The sequence below is a fragment of the Rousettus aegyptiacus genome, unplaced genomic scaffold (genome assembly GCF_014176215.1).
Source record: "Rousettus aegyptiacus isolate mRouAeg1 unplaced genomic scaffold, mRouAeg1.p scaffold_m13_p_17, whole genome shotgun sequence".
In the NCBI taxonomy this organism is placed as follows: Eukaryota; Metazoa; Chordata; class Mammalia; order Chiroptera; family Pteropodidae; genus Rousettus; species Rousettus aegyptiacus.
In genome coordinates this window covers 28,161,299-28,180,085 of record NW_023416292.1, presented here as the reverse complement: position 1 = coordinate 28,180,085, position 18,787 = coordinate 28,161,299, and the positions used below count along the sequence as shown (strand labels likewise).

At 46.8% G+C, this 18,787-nt stretch overlaps 1 protein-coding gene across 5 annotated transcripts; it reads left to right on the top strand.

Annotated features, from left to right (window-relative positions):
• The first annotated feature begins 21 nt into the window (after positions 1-21).
• Positions 22-18,543, top strand: CD160 (CD160 molecule). Of its 5 annotated transcripts, XM_016143173.2 has the most exons (5): positions 363-1,513; positions 11,480-11,792; positions 12,430-12,756; positions 15,793-15,930; positions 18,033-18,543. In XM_016143173.2, the coding sequence occupies exons 2-5, from the start codon at positions 11,726-11,728 to the stop codon at positions 18,038-18,040; spliced, it is 540 nt and encodes a 179-aa protein (XP_015998659.2). In that variant the 5' UTR covers positions 363-1,513; positions 11,480-11,725; the 3' UTR covers positions 18,041-18,543. The 5 variants fall into 5 exon arrangements, with proteins under 5 accessions (XP_015998654.2, XP_015998637.2, XP_015998645.2 ...); XM_016143168.2 differs by lacking the exons at positions 363-1,513; positions 15,793-15,930; positions 18,033-18,543 and adding an exon at positions 22-201 and having other exon boundaries at positions 11,648-11,792; positions 12,430-14,807; XM_016143151.2 differs by lacking the exons at positions 363-1,513; positions 15,793-15,930; positions 18,033-18,543 and adding an exon at positions 23-201 and having other exon boundaries at positions 12,430-14,807.
• The last annotated feature ends 244 nt before the right edge of the window (positions 18,544-18,787 follow it).

Genomic DNA, 18,787 nt, shown 5'->3' with positions numbered 1-18,787 from the left:
CGCTCTGTGTTTTAACACACTGAGTGATACGTGCTCAGGTGTGAGAACCACAGTCACAGCAGTTCCCACACCCTGCTGGGGACAGGGCCGGGGGGCCGTCTCGGTCCCTCCCATTTCTGAGACCTCGTAGTTCTACGGAAGGAAGATAAACGTAGGATTCAACATTCAACCAGCTTCCCTGGTGATCCTGAGCATTGCCTGGTAAGATCTTGCACGCAATCTAGCGGCTGCTAAATTGTGTAATTAGACTCAGGTATAGGGGGGCATCCGAAGGCTGACAGGATGACTGTGTGGGCGGCTGTGGGGGAGGTGCCCCCCCCACAGCAGGGCAGGGGGGGGCGGGGGAGGGACTGCATGCTAGCCGCCCACCACGTCGCTTCGCTGGTTTTCGCTATGACCATCAGGCACCGGCTGCCTGAAGTCGGCCCGGGTTTCCCAGTGTGATCGGCTGGTTCTGCCGTGAACGCTGAACTTCTACGGGACGAGGAGGTGTTCCTGGTGTCTGTCCCCCTGACGATGCTTCCATGATGGCTTCGGCGCAGGCGCCTAAAAGGACCTCAAACCCCAGGGCACTTTACTGCTTTAGGGACCACAGAGTATAACAAAACGGGAATTCCCTGTCCACGCTCGGGTGACAGTGACTCTAGATTAGTTATGAAAAATGTCCCCCGAGCCCACATCTTATGACGCCCTTCGGCTCCTGGGTAGCCTGCCCTGGCTGGCAGTCAGGACAGGTGTTTGCTCCAGAACCAGGGGGCTTCTTGCAGAGGTGGGAACGTGGAGCTTCTAATGCTCAGACCAACGCTCTCGCCATCGAAGTCTGCAACCCGGGGATTTAGAAACGATCGTTGCCATCTCTCAGCCATCGACAAGCCAGGAGGCACAGAACAGAAGAGAAATGCTGAGGGGCTCTCGGGCGGGGCGAGACAGGAAGTCGTTCATCCCGTGCCCCCACCACAGGACCGTCTGGGGCCCGCCTCTCCCGGGCCCTCCCTCCCGGCCGGCTGTCTTCCCCTTCGGCCTGGATGGAGCAGCTTTGCTCTCCCTGCCCCTCGGAAGCAAAGCCTCCTGCCAGGACACGGCGTGGCACCTTGCTGTACACGCGAAGGCGCAGTCTGTCCATGTCTCTTCTACTTACTCTGGTCCTTATCGTGAATTATCAAGTGAAACATGTGTCCCCCCGCCCCAGATGAAGAAAACAACGTCGAAGAGCGTTTTTTTCCTCAGCCCCCTTGGCACCTTGGTCTATTTCCAGCCCAAGAAAAAGGAAAAGGAAAAAGCAGCAGAGGAGGGGGGAAACATTCCCCGTGGGGGAGGAGGTGAGAGGCAGGAAGACCCCTGACTGCTGAACAAACCCGTCCTGTGGTTTCCAAAGACCATATATACCCGAAGCGGAGGCCGAGCAGAGACGGAAGTGGGGGACGAGGTTTTCACGAGTCCGGGGCTGACGGCGCCTTCGCTGCACACTCGCCAGAGCCCCCCGCCTGACGGCGGCAGAGAACGTCTGTCTAAGGTAAAGAGGCCGGCTGGGGACCTGGGCTCTGAGAGCGGGACGGGACAGTGGACAGAGCTGCCCGGGCAAGGACAGGCTTCCAGCGAGGTCCCAGGGACACCCTGCTTCTCGAAACGCCTTCGCCCTCGGGAGCTTGGGAAGGACAGGTGTTCCCCGTACCAGCTGGGCCGCGCGCGCCCTCCTCCCGCAGACTCTGGGGGATACGGAGGTGACATCTCCCTCAAGGGGAGAAGGACCAGCTCTGCGCTCAGGGAGGGGAACCCAGGCGGGGCCCTTGAGGCAGACCCGGCCCCGTCCTGCTGTTCCAAACCCCACAGGCCACACACTTTTTTGTTCCGTGCTCGAGAGGTCCGGGTGGCGAAGGGGAGTGAGGAACTGGAGGGAAGTTACGCGGGCCTGGGTCCCCTCTCCCCTGGGGCTCTCGAAGCCCGGCCTGGGACACGCCGCGGGGCTCCACGCAGCGGGGAGGCGACCCCAGGGGCAGTTCGCACCCCGGATGTACCCTCTGGGGGTGATGTTCACAGGCGAGGCCTTGGGCCACCGGCATGCGTTTGACAGTAAACCTGGGACTCTGGGGTGAAAATGATGGTTTCAGGATAGTTTTCCCTAGGTCCAGAGTTAACACCGTTTGGCAGGAAGACCTTTGACCTAGGAAGCAGGAAGCAGGAGAGCTGGTTGCCTCTGTTTCCCTAGCTGCACCATGAGGACACTGTCCTGCAGGGACTCTGGGGGGGGGGCGTGGACTTAGTCGTGGAGCTCGTGCATTTGGGGGGAGCCACTGCATCTTTACTCTCGCCGGCCTCTAGCTGGAGGTTAGCGTCCGCCTCAGTGGCGAAGCTGGCAGCGAACCACATCGGGCTTTGCCAGCAACGGAAATCACAGATGTTTTCAAGTCTCATTAGCTGTGGCCGATGTCGCCAAGTGGCGTGGGCTGTCAGACTGTCATCGCTACTCTGGTTACGATAGTCTGAGGCCAGAGCGGGTCTCAAGCCACGTGCGCATTACTCTCATAGGTTCTTCTGACGCTGGGACAACGGTTTTGATATAATGTGGTTCTTTTGTTACCCTCCATGTTTTTTAAAATTTATTCTAAATGTTACTCTGAGAAGGTGACCCGCAGACTTCGTGAGACAACCTAAAGGGTCTGTGGCCCGTTTGTGTTAAGGATGAGGGACCCGGGCCCCGGGTGCCCAGAAGGGCGGAGCCTGAGAAGGCGGGGCCGCCCTGCGAGGCCCTGCGGGGGGCCCTCGCTTGGGTTTCTCACAGGCGGGGTTCTCGGGGTTCTCGTCCGGGGAGCGGGGCGGCGGCAGAGCCTGGGCGCGCATCTCGGGGCCTCGGGCGTCCCTCTCAGTTTTCCAGTTTTGTGATCTGCAGGCCGAGGCACTGGTGGAGCTGATCGTTAACCGTCCAGCTCCTCTGAGAGTTTAGGGCTGGGCTTTGGTGACGGAGAGAATGGAGCCTCTTCTTTCCCATCTTGTCCCCACCAGCGACAGTCCACGTTCCACCAGAGCATCTTGGCCACAGCTTCGTGTGTCCTTTAACTGTCCCGACATTCGCACGAGGGAGCTTTAAACACAGAGGAACGTGAGGCCGGCGAGGTTAGTCCGTGCTTGGGTTTGAGTCCAGGACCCTCAGCTTAGGAGATCCGGGCGAGGGGCGCGTTTACTGGCCCCGGCCATCTCTCCATCCTGAGTCCTAGGCCCTGGGCGGCCGGCAGAGTTCAGAAGCCCTGGGGAAGGCCAAGGCGAGGATGCCGGCCTACCCTGCACCCGCATGCACCTGCACACGCGCGCACGCGCGCGCGCGCGCACACACACACACACACACACACACACACACACACACACACACACACACACACACACACACACACACACACACACACACACACACACACACACACACACACACACACTGCTCGGTTCAGTTTTCCCAGGCTAGCCCCGCAAGCCCGACCCCATGCCCCAAGCGTTTCAAGACGCCAAACGATGGACTGATGATGAAACGCAGAGAGGACTGGAAAGTGGCGCCCTCTCGCGGCCAGAGTGTAGAACCAGCGGTGCCCGCTCCGCGCGGCACTGGGGTCACCTGTTGGGCAGGGCGCCCCCGCCTGCCCCCAGCCCCCGCGAACGGCCCGCGACAGACTTACATGCTCTGCCCCAGCTCGGCCCTAGGCGCCGCGAAGTATCAGCGCCTGCAGGCAGCCCAGCCTGTCCGCCACTGTCCTCCTGGAAGCGGCCCCTACCCTGCCCCTGCCCCTTGCCGCTTGCTCTGGTCCCTCAGGAAACAGGCCTAGAGAAGGGATTGACCTTCTGGACATCTCACAGCTTAGCTGGTGCAGAGCCAGGCCTGGAAGCCACATGTCCCCAGCCCACTCCCCACCTTACCTCACCCCTGCATCCATCAGGCACCAGCCCCCCAAAGTCGACAAACATCTTTCGAGGCCTAACTCCAGGGCCATCATGCAGCGTTTCCAAGACCTCTCCTTTGGAATCCGTCCTTCCCGATTCCCTGATATACTTCACACCCTGTTACTGTCACTCACGTCCCAGTTGATCGCGAGCAGCCTGGGTAGCTGTGAGAAGGGGGGGCAAAGGAAATGAAACGCAGAGAGACCCACATAACTTGGGGGTCAGAATCCTGGCACCCCCTCTTAGAAGCTGTGATTCTAAGCGAGTCGCAATGCCTCCGCAAGCCTCCGCAAGCTTAGTACAGATGACAGCTTTTTAAATAACCATAATAGCGCAGTGTTCTATAAGCAGTAAACACAATCACGTGTACAGATGCGCTTGGGGGACTGTAAATTACCTCAGATATGAGGAACCAAAAATCAGTCACGGCCGACAGCTACCAAGCCCTTTACTCTGTGTCAGGGACCCAGCTGTCACCACGCTGTGTAAGCAGGCTGCCTCATTGCTTGACCCACACAACCACCCTGGGAAGAGACTAGCATCACCGTTTTGTAGATCGATAAGTTGATTTTCAGAGAGGTTAAGACACTTGCCCAACGTTACACAGCAAATACCTGTCGAAGTCAGACTGCAAACCTGTCCTGCCCCTAGTGGCTGTATTTAAGCCCTAAGATGGTCGGCCTCTGCTGTTTGTCATCTCTGTGCCCTGTGGTGCCTGGCATTTTATGGTTGGCCAGTGTTTGTCAAACATTAAGCGCTGAGTGTAGTTCCCGTTTCCAGAGCCTAACGAGTTGCCCGTTACACAACCAGTAAGTCGGGGAACCAGGGCTTGGACTCGAGCAGTTTGGCTGTAGAGTCTGTGCTTTTAACCACAGCCTTAGGCTGAATGAATAAACTCAATCCCTCTTTATTTTCCTTTCAAGTCGGATGAGGCTTTGTAGCTAGCACAAACGCAGGTCACTTTCACTTTCAAAGTTTCGTCTCTAGAGGCTGTGTTCTGATGCTATGGCCATTCTGGGGTGATGGGGGTGCGGCAGGAAGCTGCAACAGCCAGCCCTGGACCAGGCTAGGGCAGCAGGAGTGGCGGCCAGACCTCTGGACTGCTGCTCGGCTTTATCAGGATTGAGACGAATTTATAGCTAAATAGAGGGAAAATTAGCAGTTGTCTCCATTAACATTTTCTATGTTCCTTAATAGCACTTAATAATTTTTACCCTCTAGGTCTTGATGGAAATCTTGTTACATTTTAAATTCCTGGGCATTTTATTGCTATAATGAGCGAGAATTTTTTTTTCTTCTATCTTATTTTCTGAATAGCGATTGCATCTAGGAAAATTAATGATTTTATATAATCACTTTGTAAAATTTTATTTTTGTTGTTTATACATTATTAGTTTACATAAATTGTAGTTACATAATATTCCATACTGTGGATATGCCATAATTTACTCAACCATTCCCTAACCAGTGGGTCTTCACCTTTTTCTATATGATTATTAATATATTTGAATTGGGAGTATTATTTTCCTTTCCTTTTTGTCTACTTTCATTCTACCTCTCCCATTTTTTATCTTAATGTGATATATATTATGATTGAAAGCATTTTTAATATCCCATTATACATGTCTGCAATAGGTAAGGAAACTAAAATCAGATGTTTTTAAACTTCTTATGACCATAGCTGTAAATACATTTTTCAAATCCTTATTAATATGATTGATCAAACAACAAATTTTGTTAGTTTTTCAACAAAATACTTCAACATTTTATACACTCAAAGTGTTAGATCGCCTTTTTAAAAAATTTCATTCTATCTGAGGATATTATTTTTTGCTGAAATGAAAAGCATTCATCATCATATATATATATATTTTTTAAAATAGATGTTTGTGTCGAGAGATAATGTTCATGTAAGCAGATGAGAACAAGACAATTTTCAACAGCAATATCTCTCTATTTGAATTTCTACTCATACAGCAAAAATCACACAGTAATCTATCAGAAAAAAATACATGTAACAGTCAACTTGATTACTTTTTAGGTGATGTAGCATTTTTTCTTTATTATATTTATTACATATTATATACGTATTGATAGCTAAGCTCCTGCAACAAAGAAGTGGCTTAAACGTTTCCTTTCTCTCACACAGTGGTCTTGAGCGACCTAGGACGGGGAGGGTACTTTATTTGCTCCATGATGTTTTCGAGGGAGATGGTTCTTCCTGTGTTGCTGTTTTCCTCGTCTTTCCATTACTGCCCTTGGCTGAATAGTTGGAACCAGTTTTCTAGAACTCTGACTACTTTCTGGACAGTAGAAAATGAAAGAGAAAAAGGATGAATGTTCAATCATTTTGCTGTACAACAAACCACCCAGACTCTGGTGGTTGAAAACGATAACCATTTTTTTAGCTCACAATTCTGTGGTTTGGCAATTTGGGCGGGGCTCAACTTGCAGTTCTTCTGAGCTCACTGGTTTGTCGGGAGTCAGCCGGAGGTAGGCTGGGTGCTGATTGGTTGCAGATGGGCTCACTCACACGTCTCATGCTTGGCTGAGGAGACGGGAGAAACTTGTGTCATCTCTAGCAATTAGCACGCTGGCCTGAGCTTTGTCAGATTTGGCTGGATTCCAAAAGCAGCGAGAGAAAGCCAACCCAAACGCATGAGCACTTTACAAGATTCTGCTTGCACATTCGCTAATGTACCATTAGCTAAACCAAGTTAAGTAGCCAAGTCCAGACTCAACAGATGGAGAGGAGTGACCAAGTCACATTACAGAGGGGCATGTATGTATTCGGAGGATAAATTCATGATTTTTCTTGTTGTTGTTGTTACTGGTTTGTGTGTGTGTGTGTGGGGGGGGGTGTTTTGCTTTTTTTTGCAATCTTCTACCAAGAGCAAGACCTGCCAGTAGCACGTACCACTTCCTTTTACTTGCATTGACAAGACTTTAGCCACATAGCACACCTCATCCACGAAAGGCGGCTCAGAAACGCCTCCAGCCAGGCAGACATGTTCTCTGCTAAAACCTGGTGGAGGTGAACAGTAAGTTTTGTTAAAAAGGGAGATGTGGGGGAGATAGACATTGGAGGAAAACACCAGACTATCCTACAGCGAACGATTCCATTAGCTAGTTCTTCAGTTTGTTAAAAGCCAAGAATTGGAAACAGATTGATTTACAAATGGATTTTTTTTTACCTTCAATTAGGCACATATTTCAAAACATCCCTCTGGTTCCCTGGAGGTTTTGTACCCCAGGACAATGCTCCAAATAAGAGCCAGGGTGAGCCTTTCTTTTCTAAGGTGGGAAAGTTTAACTGGGAAAGGGGTGGGAAAGGAGAACCCGCAGGGGCCCCCACCACATCGCCTTCTCCTGCGAATTGATGCTGGGAAGGAAGACAACCAAAACTTGGGGAAGCGGGAAATGCATTCGTTTGATTAATTGTGCCCACGACCTCTTAGAAAATCTTTAATGCCTCCTGGGTTACGCGCATTTCGGTTTTAACGCAATTGACTTAAAAACACTTTTATTCTGATTGCCTTTCATTTCTTCTTACAAACTGTCACCCAGCATCTTAGTTCTGTCCTTTTTGTTAATCCCACTGAGTAGACACATTTTTTATTTTGACCCCGAGCTACAGGTTTTCTCTTTAAATTGTCATTGTAAAAAATATATAGTATATAAAACACATAATGAATGTCCCTTTCATTAGTTGCTAAACTTCTCGAGGTGAACATCTTACATTTTGGCATATTTCCAAATGTGTGTGTGTGTGTGTTTGTGTGTACAGATACACAGATATATACATACATACAAAGATATATTCTGTATTCAATTTTTTAAATTATAAAAGTACTACGGGATCATCTTAGCAAGTCGAACAACATAAAACGGTATCAAGAAAAATTACTAAACTCTCCCACTTTCCTCACGACACACCTCTCTGAGGTAAACGATACAAACAATGTGCTATGTATCTTTGTACTTGTTCTCTGTGGTCTATAAATATATACAATAGTCAGGGAGAAAAAAGATCATCCTCTACCCTTCAAGGATTTCCTGGCTGGTCTAATAATCAAATTAACACAGACAGATTAGTAGGAGAGAAACAGAGTATAAAGTTTAATAACACGCACACCCCCCGGATACATGGGAGAGACCCAGGAGCCCTGGGTAACACCCCAAATGGCGGGAGCCACCACCTTCAACTCCACATTCACAGTTAAAGACAAAAGGTGATGCTGGGGGTAGGGCTGGCTGTGGGACGGTGGGCGCTACCTGGACAAACACAGTAAACAAGGCTCAGACTGTCATGCAGATTTAAACCCAAGCCTTCTCCGCAGCAAAGGCAGGCCTGGTACAGTGAAGGCTACACCTTACGAATAGAGATGTCCCTTACAAATGGAAACGTCCTTTTTACAAAGGGAATCTTCTTCTGGAGGGGAAATTAGAAAATGAAAAATTCTAAGGAAAGGAGAATAAAGGAATTAATAAAGTTAGATGTAGAAAGCCAAAAGAAAACAGAAAATAATAGAACCAATAAGTAAATCAAGAGCTGTTTGTTCAGGAAAAAACAATAGCTAATTAACTAACGTAATCAAAAAAGAGAAAAAGCACAAATATACAAAATAAGAGAAAGAATAATCCATAAATAAAGAGGAAATTTAAAGAACCGCAAAGATCCTTTTTCTCAAGTCTATGAGTATAAATTAGGGAAAAAGAGGATAATTTAAAAAAAAAAATGATGCATGAACGCTGGTTCCAATAAAGAGAGAGAATATTCAATGGAATGATTGATTACCAAACAGGAAACAGAGAAAAATGATCAAGGCCTAACTGCCCCGCTAAAACATTAGGCCCAGATTGTGTCACTAGAGAATGCTATGAAACCTTTAAAAAACAGATTATTTCATTGCTATTGGAAATCATTCCTGAGCTTACAAAAGAAGTTCCCAAATTCTTTTTGTGAAATAAGCGTAACATTTATTCTAAAACTCAACTAAAGTAACACAAAAAATAAAAAAGAAATCAATCTTATTTGAGAATATTGAAGCAAAAGTCTTAAATAAAATACTATGAAGCAGAATCCAGCAGCATATTAAAAGAATAATATGCCAAGACCGAAAGCTAGTTTTGTTTTTGTTTTTTAGGTTGCAAGCATGCACCGATTTCAGAAAATCTTTTAACACAGACCAACATACTAATATATCTATTAAGAAAAATCATATGATCATTTTAGTTGATATTTAAAATGCAATTAATAAAGGATTTAACATTCCTCTTTTGGTATTTTTAAAATTCCTAATAGAAATAAATGTATATTCTTTAATATAATAAAACATCTCATCCCTAGCTAGCATATACTTAATAAGGAAACAATTAAAGCATTCCCCACTAAATTCAGATAAAAAAGACAGGGATTCATTATCACCCCTGTTATTTAATATTTTCTGGAGATATCAGCCAACACAATTAGACAGGAGAAAGAAATCAGAGATATAAAAATAGAAAAGAAAGTGATTATCATTATTTAGAAATAATAGGATTGCATGTCAAAAACCTAAGAATCAACTGAAAAATTATTAAAAACAATAGAATTATTAGAGAAGGCAGCTGGATATGAAATTAATATATAATAAACAGTCTTTCATTTAGGAACAACGATGAAGAGTTAGAAGGTTTAATGAATGATATAAAAGAAAAATGACATAAAGGGAGAAACAAAAAACAAAAGACAATGGGAAAAAGACGATATTTTCAATAGTGACAAAAATATACTCAAAATAAACTTAGTGAGAAATGAACAAGACCTTTATGAAGAAAACATCTAAACATGGCTGAGAGACACACACATCAAAACACAAGACTTAAAAAGCGGAAAGGAATATCACATTCTTGGATCGAAAGAATCACTGCCACAAAAATTTCAATTCTAAGTTAAAACATCAATTGTACATACCCCGATTTTAAAAAATACCAGTATTATTTTTCCCTAGTGGTAGGTGGTGGGAAGGGAGGGACTAGACAAGCTGATTATGAATATCGGATAGAAAAATAAATAGAAAAACTCTGAATAATTAGAAACTAAATACTAAAACATTCTAAATCTACAACAAAGATGATTAGACATTTAAAAATAAAATATTAACAAGTCTATAAATTACTTAAAATATAAATCTAAAATTTGTCAGGCACATATATAAATAGAATGAAAGTACAGAAATCGGCATGCATACACACAAGTGTATGTGATAACTCTTTTCAAGTCAAAAGTGAATTGTTTTATTCAACTAAAGGTATTCAAACTGGTAGAAAGCTCAAAAAAAAAAATTAAGTCACAGCGGTATCTTACCTTTTCCGCCAAAATCAATTACATAAATACCAAAAATTTTAATGTAAAAGAAAATTAAAAAATAAAAGTACTGGAAGAAACCATGGGAGAATGTTTTAAATTTGGGAGTGGAGAAGGCCTGTATAGCATGACACATAACCTGACAGAGATTAAAGTAAAAGAACAGATTGGTAAGTTTAATTACATGAAAACAAAAAGATTTCTGCAACACGAAACCCACCATAGATAGGGGAGGGACAGGAGGGTAAAGAGGGTCATACACATGGTGACAGAAGGAGACTTGACACAATATACAGATGATGCGCTATAGAATTGTACATTTGACACCTGTATAATTTTACTAACCAATGTCACCCCAATACAGTTAATAAAATTTTTAAAAACCGCCACAGAAAAGACAAATGGTAAGCTAGAAAAGTATTTCTCACTCCTATCACCAAGGACTAATTTTTTGAGTATATATAAAGAACTCCTACAAATCAATCGAAAAACATCACTATTGACAACCTGAAGGAAAAAACGGGCCATTTCACAGGATTAGCTAGGATTAGACAATATGAATGTAAAAGGTAAAACAATGAAAATATTGGAAGAAAATTACAACCTCAGCCTGAAGCAAACTTTCTTAATACAGGAAACACAAATGATTGAAAAGAGAAGATAGATGTATGGTATTTAACTGCATGCAGATGTCAATTTTCCTTATGGAAAGAAAAAAAAGTCAAGAGACAAAAAACAAATTGGAAGGAAGTATATGTTTTTAAAAAAATGACAGCCAGGTTAATATCTCTAATACAGAGAAAGCTCCTAAAAGTTGATTTTTTTAAAATGCAAAAACTAAGAACAGGCAATTTATAGAAGATGAAATATTAATGACCAATAAACGTTAAGAAGAGCTCTTTGCCCTCAACAGTCATGGAAACACAAAAACATCGGCGAGATGTAATTTTTCATCCCTCAGATTGGCAAAAACTTAAAAGACAGCTAATACCCAGGGCTGGGAAGCCCCTGGAGGAACGTACACTATCAAGCATTCTTGTTGAACACCTCAATCGCAACCATCTTTTCAGAGAGAAATCTGACAACGTGTAGTAGAAAAACATGTTTAATGTTCATGTTCTTTGACCTGACAATCCCATTAACTCAGAAAAAAAAAAAAAAAAATCTGCAAAAGCGGCCCTCAGTGTCTCTGTCTCCTCCCTCCAGGACACCCCACTCGATTCGGTACCTCCTGCTTCCCAGCCAGCTAGATTCTCACACCCAAGCCCTCCTCCATCTCCATCGGACCCCGCCCGGCCGAAGGCGGTGCCTGGAACAGGCAGGCAGCCTTGGAGCCCCGGAAGGCCTTGTCCAGGATTCCCTCTGTGCTTTCAGGGAAGTGAAGCCAAGGACATCGGCAGAGCCGGCATTTGCCTCGATTTCCTGGAGCCACTGACAACGTGGGGGACGCCGATGGTACCTGGCGGAGGCTGCTGCGCTCTGGCCGCTCTGCTGGTGATCGCCGACATCCGGCTCGGTGGTAAGGACGGCCCACCCCCAGGTCCCCAGGGCAGAGACAGCCATCAGGGAGGGAGGCTCCTGGACTCCTGAGGAGGGATGGACCCCATGAATTTTTTTCTGGTGAGGTGGAAAAGGACTCACCCTTCTTGACACTAATAAAGTGTGGAAAATAGAGTCTTTTCTTTTTCTGTCAGCATCCAATTGCCCATTCTGTCTGCATCCGCTACGGTGCAAAGAGCCGGGCACTCTGGCCCGATCGAAGATTCCTACAGGTTATGACACCCAGGTCTGAGATTCAGATAGCACAATGTTTGTTGACTCTGGCAAACCCATCTAACCACTCCGCGCCTCCGTCTGTTAATCTATAAAGTGGGAACAAGAAGACTTGTCTCTAAGGCTATCCCAAGGATTATAGTTAAAGGCCCTACAGAGTTCCAGACGGAGAGCAGAAATAACATACAGATCATTCCTGAATTCGTAGCTGGGATTGCCTGTGTCCTTCAGATATGCCTAGAGCTCGCAGACAGCTCTTTGAAGAGGCTGGTATTTAATGTCCGCGGGGAGACCCCCATCTCACCTGGACATTTATGTGGAAGTGAATTTCATTTACCATGTACACCTGGCTTCCCACGGCTAATTCCTGCTTTCTGTTTCAGGATGCATGAACATCATCAGCTCAGCTTCCCAGGAAGGAGAGAGACTGAGCTTAATCTGTACCGTGTGGCATAAGGAAAGAGAGGCGGAGGGGCTCGTCGTGTTTTTGTGCAAGAACAGGACTCGGGACTGCTCCCCTGAGACCAGCTTGCAGCAGCTGAGACTGAAACGGTACCGCGGGCCGGATGGCGGCCGCGAACGGTCATCTCAGCTGGTGTTCACCATAGACCGAGCCACGCCGGCGAACAGTGGCGTCTACCAGTGCTGCGCCAGAAGCCAGAGGCCAGACATCCACCTGCAAGGCCATTTTTGGTCCCTTTCGGTCACAGGTGAGCTCCTCAGATCCCTAAGGGCACCAGGTGGGATGTCGGCAGGCGGACAGCTGGAGACGGGAGGTTGTCGCAGGCCCTGGGTGGGCAGCTCCTCAGGGACACGTGCTCCCCGTGACGCGGTCCTGGCCCGTCGTTCCCACTGGCAGATGCTGCGTCCCTCGAAGCACGTAGACGAGGGCGATCTCGTGTTGTCTTTAATTTTAAAAAATCGTACTGAGGTAGCCATCCCACTTTTTGTTGACACTGAGGCTGAGTCACAAGGAGGTTAAGCACCTTGTCCGATGCCACTCCCTGACCAGGGCCGGTACAAGCAGAGAGGGCGGGAATTTCGGCCCTCTCTCAGGGATGTGGCTGCGCTTCTAAACACGGACACTGGCCTTCGGGCTGGGACAGACGGATGGACTTGAGATAATACAGACAGTTGTTTTTAAGCTGCCATAGATTAAAGGGGCAAAATAGTAAGGCAAGTACAGCTTTTGTCCAGGAGTCTGTTTCTAGAATCGGAAAGCAGGAAGCCAACAGAACCCCAAACTGTTATTGTCTCCATCTCCGGGGCGGCAAAGCCTCTGCGTAGCTCCTTCATTCTATGTGTGATCTCATGCTGTCACCACTGTGGACAGCCTACGCGTGGCCACCCCAGCCTCAGCTTTACCTACGTGACGTCCTCATGCCCAGAGTGACTCTCCGTGTTTTTATATTGCCCGGACAAGGCAGCAAGCCTTCAAAACTAAAAATTACGTTCTACTTAGAATTCTCCGCCCAAACTACCAACCACATGTGGGGAAAGCCATGGAATAAATAATTCAACACAAATTTTGTCCTCCACGTAATCTTTCCTAAGAAGGTACCAAAGGATGTGCTTCAGTAAAACTAGGGAGTGAATCAGTAGAGCAGACAAAACGGAACTCAGGAGACAAGGAATCTAACAGAGGAGAGGGGATAAGGAAATTCTAGAATGAAAAGGGGCCAAAAAGAACAATTAGCCTGGAAGAGGGCAAGAGAAAGAGGGCTCTGGAAGGAAAATCTCTAGGGGTAAAAATGGAATTGATAGATCATCCTTCTGATAAAGGACTAAAGATGTGGATATAAAAAACTCTGGCGGTTTAAAAAATATCATTATCTGCGGGGAAAAACGCTGAAATTTACCAAAGGGAACATAATCGTAGCACGCAACGTGACTCTGTAATAAGTGACATTCACAGAATCCAAAGTATGTAAACATCGACTTAACTAAAACTTGTAATGATGCTTTTTGAGAGACGCGGAGAAGGGAAGTGGCTAGAGGCTTATGGAACCACATCCTCATCTTCTACAGCAGAAAGTCAATAAACGTCTACACTTGCTCACCAAGGAGTGGCGACGTGAGCATGTGGTTTAGGAACACGGCGAGACACCTCAAAGAACAGACGGCAATCGTCTCTGGGGCCTTAACACGCCTGGGAGGATAGAAGGGCACTGCTGTTATCCGACTTTAAAATGCTACAGTATCTTTTAAGAAAGAATAGATATAAATTACATACAGAGATCCGAAGATAAACACCTGGCCCAGGACCTTTCCTCGCTTCCTACAGTTAGTAGTTAACCCACACTCCCCACTTCACTTTAGGCTGCTTATTTTCTCCCCTTCTCTGCCTCGGTTTCCTCCACCCATCTCTCAACACATGAGAATTCCCAAGAATTTCCCAAGAACCCCTCCTCACCCCTCCGTCTTTACTCTCTCCCTAGTTCTCACTCTCAGGATTTAAGCCTGTCCCCCCTTGCACCTGATCCTTAAATCAACTTCTCCAGCTCTTACCTCTTTCCTAAGTTGCAGTTAAACATTTCCACTGACAACTGGACTCCAAGCTCCCGAATGCCCTACTGATTTCACAAACTCAAATCCATCCTCCTGAGACTGGACTTCTGCCCACGATGCAGTCAGGACCGTGGTTCCTCCTTTATTCTCTTCCCCCAACGAGTTAAGTTGCTAAGCACGGCTAGTTCTTTCCAACATTCGCCCTTTTCTTTCCAAAGGTGTTCACCAGGTCATCATCTCGCACTTAACACATGCCAACGGTCTCCCAGCTGGCCAGCCGGCCTTGAGACCCAAATGCATCTTGCTCGTTCTTGCGTCTCCCACATCTGCCTCAGGGCCTGGCACTGAGATGTTGCCTAGTAACAGCCCACTGACTGCTGTCTCTAAACATCTTTCTAAAATGTTCATTCGTACATAACATACCACCGGTTTTAATATCTCTTCACGTTACTTTACTTTATTCTGGCACTGAGGGTTCTATAAAACTTTATTCTATTTAACGCTCTTTCATTCATCTCACAAATTCGTATTGTGCGTCCCAAGCACAAACGCTAAGCCTTGGAGAACAGAAAGGCTTATTTATAATCTATTCCTGTTCTCCTACTATTTCTACTTGTGATGGCTCTCCCTCAGACACAATGTCTTTCTCATTCTCTCACCATATTTATGTATTAGAACCGACCCATATGCTCACCAAATGTGGAAATAAGATTCGTTCTGGAAGATAAAACTAGTGAGGCCAGACAGGTGATAGTATTAAAAAACGACATGCTACGTGACATATTATTTCCTTTAATCTCCACGGCCTTTTGAGAAAGGTATTTTTCTTGTCATGTGACAACTCGGGCTCAAAGGTAACTTGTGTTAAGGTCACTCAGCTAGTGAGTGGTGGATAAGAAACCAGGTCTGTTCCAAAGCCCAGATTGTAACTTAGCCTGAACTGCTTGACCCACTCCAGAAGATGGTTTTTAAATGAGCTCTGGGGACATCAACTCCAAGGTGCCTACGGTAACTTTGTGGCTCTCTGGCATGACTTTAGCGTTCCTTCAAGGTAGGCTTATTTGCATCCCCAGTATGACACAGATTCTCTATTTATTGCTGCTAAAGTACCCACAAATTAAAAAAAAAAAAAAAAAATCCTTATCTGGGCAATGAATTGTGCTGGGAAGTCGCAAGGTGCCGCACCAGGAGGCGCTTCTGAAGCCCTCGCCTGATCCGCTCATTCTCTTTGGAAACAGAGACGGGGAACTACACCCTGACGGGACCGAAAGAAACCGGGCGCCGTGCGCTCGGCCACAGCAAAGGCGCTCTCAGTTCAGGCTTCCGGCAAGAAAAGCTCTGGGCGATGCTGGTCACCAGCCTGGTGGCCCTGCAAGGTATGTCTGGATAAAGCGTAAGCACTCCAAACAAGGGTGCTATACCTGTCGCCTTGGTTATTCTCCAGCAGGAGGGAGGAAAGGGGATGAAGTGGGGGAAGGAAATGCTCCTTGAGCCCTGACCGACCGTAGGAGAACACCGAACTGGAGGGCAAAAGGGACCCAAAGGGACTAAAGATTTCACACTGACCAGGGAAAAATGGGTGACTCGGACTTGCACTGGGTAGGTCAGACCTACCGGGAAAGGCAGGCAAATCCAGGTGCCTCATTCACTGGAGGAACGGAGGGCTGACAATGAACAAGGCAAGAGACCGACGTGGTCAGCAGGTGGGTTTTGAACAATGCAGCTTCCTCCGCAAAGGCCGCTGGCCAGATCGAGTACATTGAACACTTCTGGCTCAGTCCCCAGTGCCGTTTATCAATACGAATTAGGGTTTTCTGTTAGATGACTGGAACTTGCGATAACTTGCCACTTCATTTTTACACAATCAGTGACTGACAGGTTTTTGCCTGTCCTAGGCATTCTTAATTCCACTTTATCGCTGCTGTCCTCGAATCAAAACCCATTTGGAGTGCCCCCAGAAAGTGAGCTCTCAGCGCCGGGACTGGCTTGTTTACTCCATCACCGAGAGTACAAGGCACATGCAGGTTCTTAATAAATCTGTTTAACCCATTTCCCGTTTGCCCTGAGAATCTCGCCAGCAGCACTTGAGACTGCGGTCACCCCGATAACTCGCGATTACAGTCCTAACCTAACCCCTGAAGTTTGCCACGAAATACCTCGCTTATTTTTATTTTCCCATTGCTCTAGGATATCCTTGGAAACGAATGACATCATTCTATTTCTAGCATTGTTTTTAAGTAGTGGTATTTCCATTTACAAAATATAGTAAGTTCTCGATCGCTAAAAACGTAAAATCCTAGAAAATATAACATTCCTACACTGTGATATGAAATTAACGCTGGCCGCAAGTTGTGCTATTTTCTAAATGGGAAGATAGCTAAAGAATCTGTAATGACGGGTTTGGCTTTACAGATGGCGATCCTAACTTTCAGGAGAGTTCCCCGATTACTCATCAGGAAAACAGCACAGAGGTCACATGTCGTCCCAGTTCACGGGGGTTAACCCAAGCCCTCCTCACTCTAAGACCCTGCGCTGGCCCTTACCTACTGCGGTCTAAAAGCACCTTCTCCACTCCTTCGCTCCCCCACCCTGCCACTCTGAGACTGACACCTCTCATTCTTCCAGTCCCGTAATTGCAAGCTACTAAAAGCAGAGACCTTACCTGTGACCCTTAGCAAGGACCTGCCGAATGTCTCTGCCAGTTTTCAAGCAGTCTGACCTTTTAGACACAATTCTTTATTGAATCTAAACTCGCTCAGATGGTCAGGCTACTGTTAGTAAATTTTATTTCTTCATATAGAATAAAAACTCTATAAAGAGGAAATTGCATCCGGCCATACAACCCACCGCCACTTACTACCTCTGACTCAAATTATACGAGGGCAAAAAATCTCTTCTTTTCCCTTCCCCAGTCAGGGTAAGAGTGAAGTTTTAATAATTCGCTCCTTTTCTTTATCCTCCTCTCTCAAGATTTTGCAGAATTATGAAAGTACATATTTTCTCAGACCTGGGCAGGGGAAGTCACTCTAAATCAAGGCATCATGCTCGGGGGGAAGAGGCGGCGGGGAGAGAGGAGGAGAGAGTTTGGGTTCCTGGATCTCTGTGCCTCGCTCGGCTCATGACGCATTTCAGGGAGTACCCTTGTCCCATCGCTGAGCCGACCATTCAGTGCTGTACATGGAAACCCCACCTTGAACTTTCTGAGTGGCACGCTTCTTGACTGTCTTGCTTTGCAACAAGGAGAGCTCAAAGACTGGCTCCCTCCCTACTTCCACTGGGATCAGCCCGGCCTGCTAATGATCACGTCTGCACGTTGGCAGTAAGACACACACATGATCCTGTTTCCTTTCTCATCCCTTCTCCGGTCATGAGCAACCATCGAACACACATCCCACATCCCAGATGAATTACAAGAGCTATTGTGTTGCTACTCTAAGTTTTGTGGCAGTGATACAAACTTTCCTTTTTCTTTTTACAGCTTTATAAGCCAGACGTAAAGCAGCAAGATAAATCCGACTCTCTTTAGCTTGGTCTCTCTCACATTAGGACATGGACGGAGCGCCCCCCACCCCCCAACCACCGGGGGGCGGGGGTGGGGAACAGGTCAGAAGGGAAAAGATGCTAAATATGGCGAGAATCTGGAAGATTCACAGCGGGGAGAGCAAACCTGCCTTTCTTCCCAACTCCGTCACCTGCGAATAAAAAGCTCCCACTATGGCGGCCGGCGCGGCCGGCGCTCAGACACTGTGCGTGTGCGCGCGTGTGTGTCCTCGTCCGTCCCCAGGACTCGTCCTCCCTCCCCGCCAACACAGTGAAATAAACGAGCAAGTCAAACACCGGTTTCGTTGGAAGACACTTTTATTAACACTGTGAAGGGGAGAGGGAGATAAGCACGGGCAGGAGTGAGGAGAACGTATGCCAGACGCAGGGACTTGGCTTGGCGTGGAAACGAGACGCAGAGACCGCGGCGCCCAGCTGCGTCCGCAAGGCGCCGCGGAGCTCAGGGGCTGCCTCCCGCCACGCGCCCGTCAGCCCCTTCCGTCACCCCTCTCTCTATATCAATGCCCAAAGCAGGGATTGCAGCCCCTTTCCTCCTAAATGCCCAAATCCTGTTTCTCTTTGCCATAGTTAAGCAGAGAGGAGAGGGCGGGATATTCCTGACAGGAAGGACCACGAGAGTAAAGGGGAAGGAACACAGACCATTTAGCTGAAGCTAAATGACAAGCCATCGAA

Bases quoted from the DNA above. Each gene is read 5' to 3' on its own strand.
- CD160 (XM_016143168.2), top strand. From the start codon at position 11,726: ATGGTACCTGGCGGAGGCTGCTGCGCTCTGGCCGCTCTGCTGGTGATC. The intron at 11,793-12,429 runs GTAAGGACGGCC...TTTCTGTTTCAG, and splicing joins CGCCGACATCCGGCTCGGTG to GATGCATGAACATCATCAGC.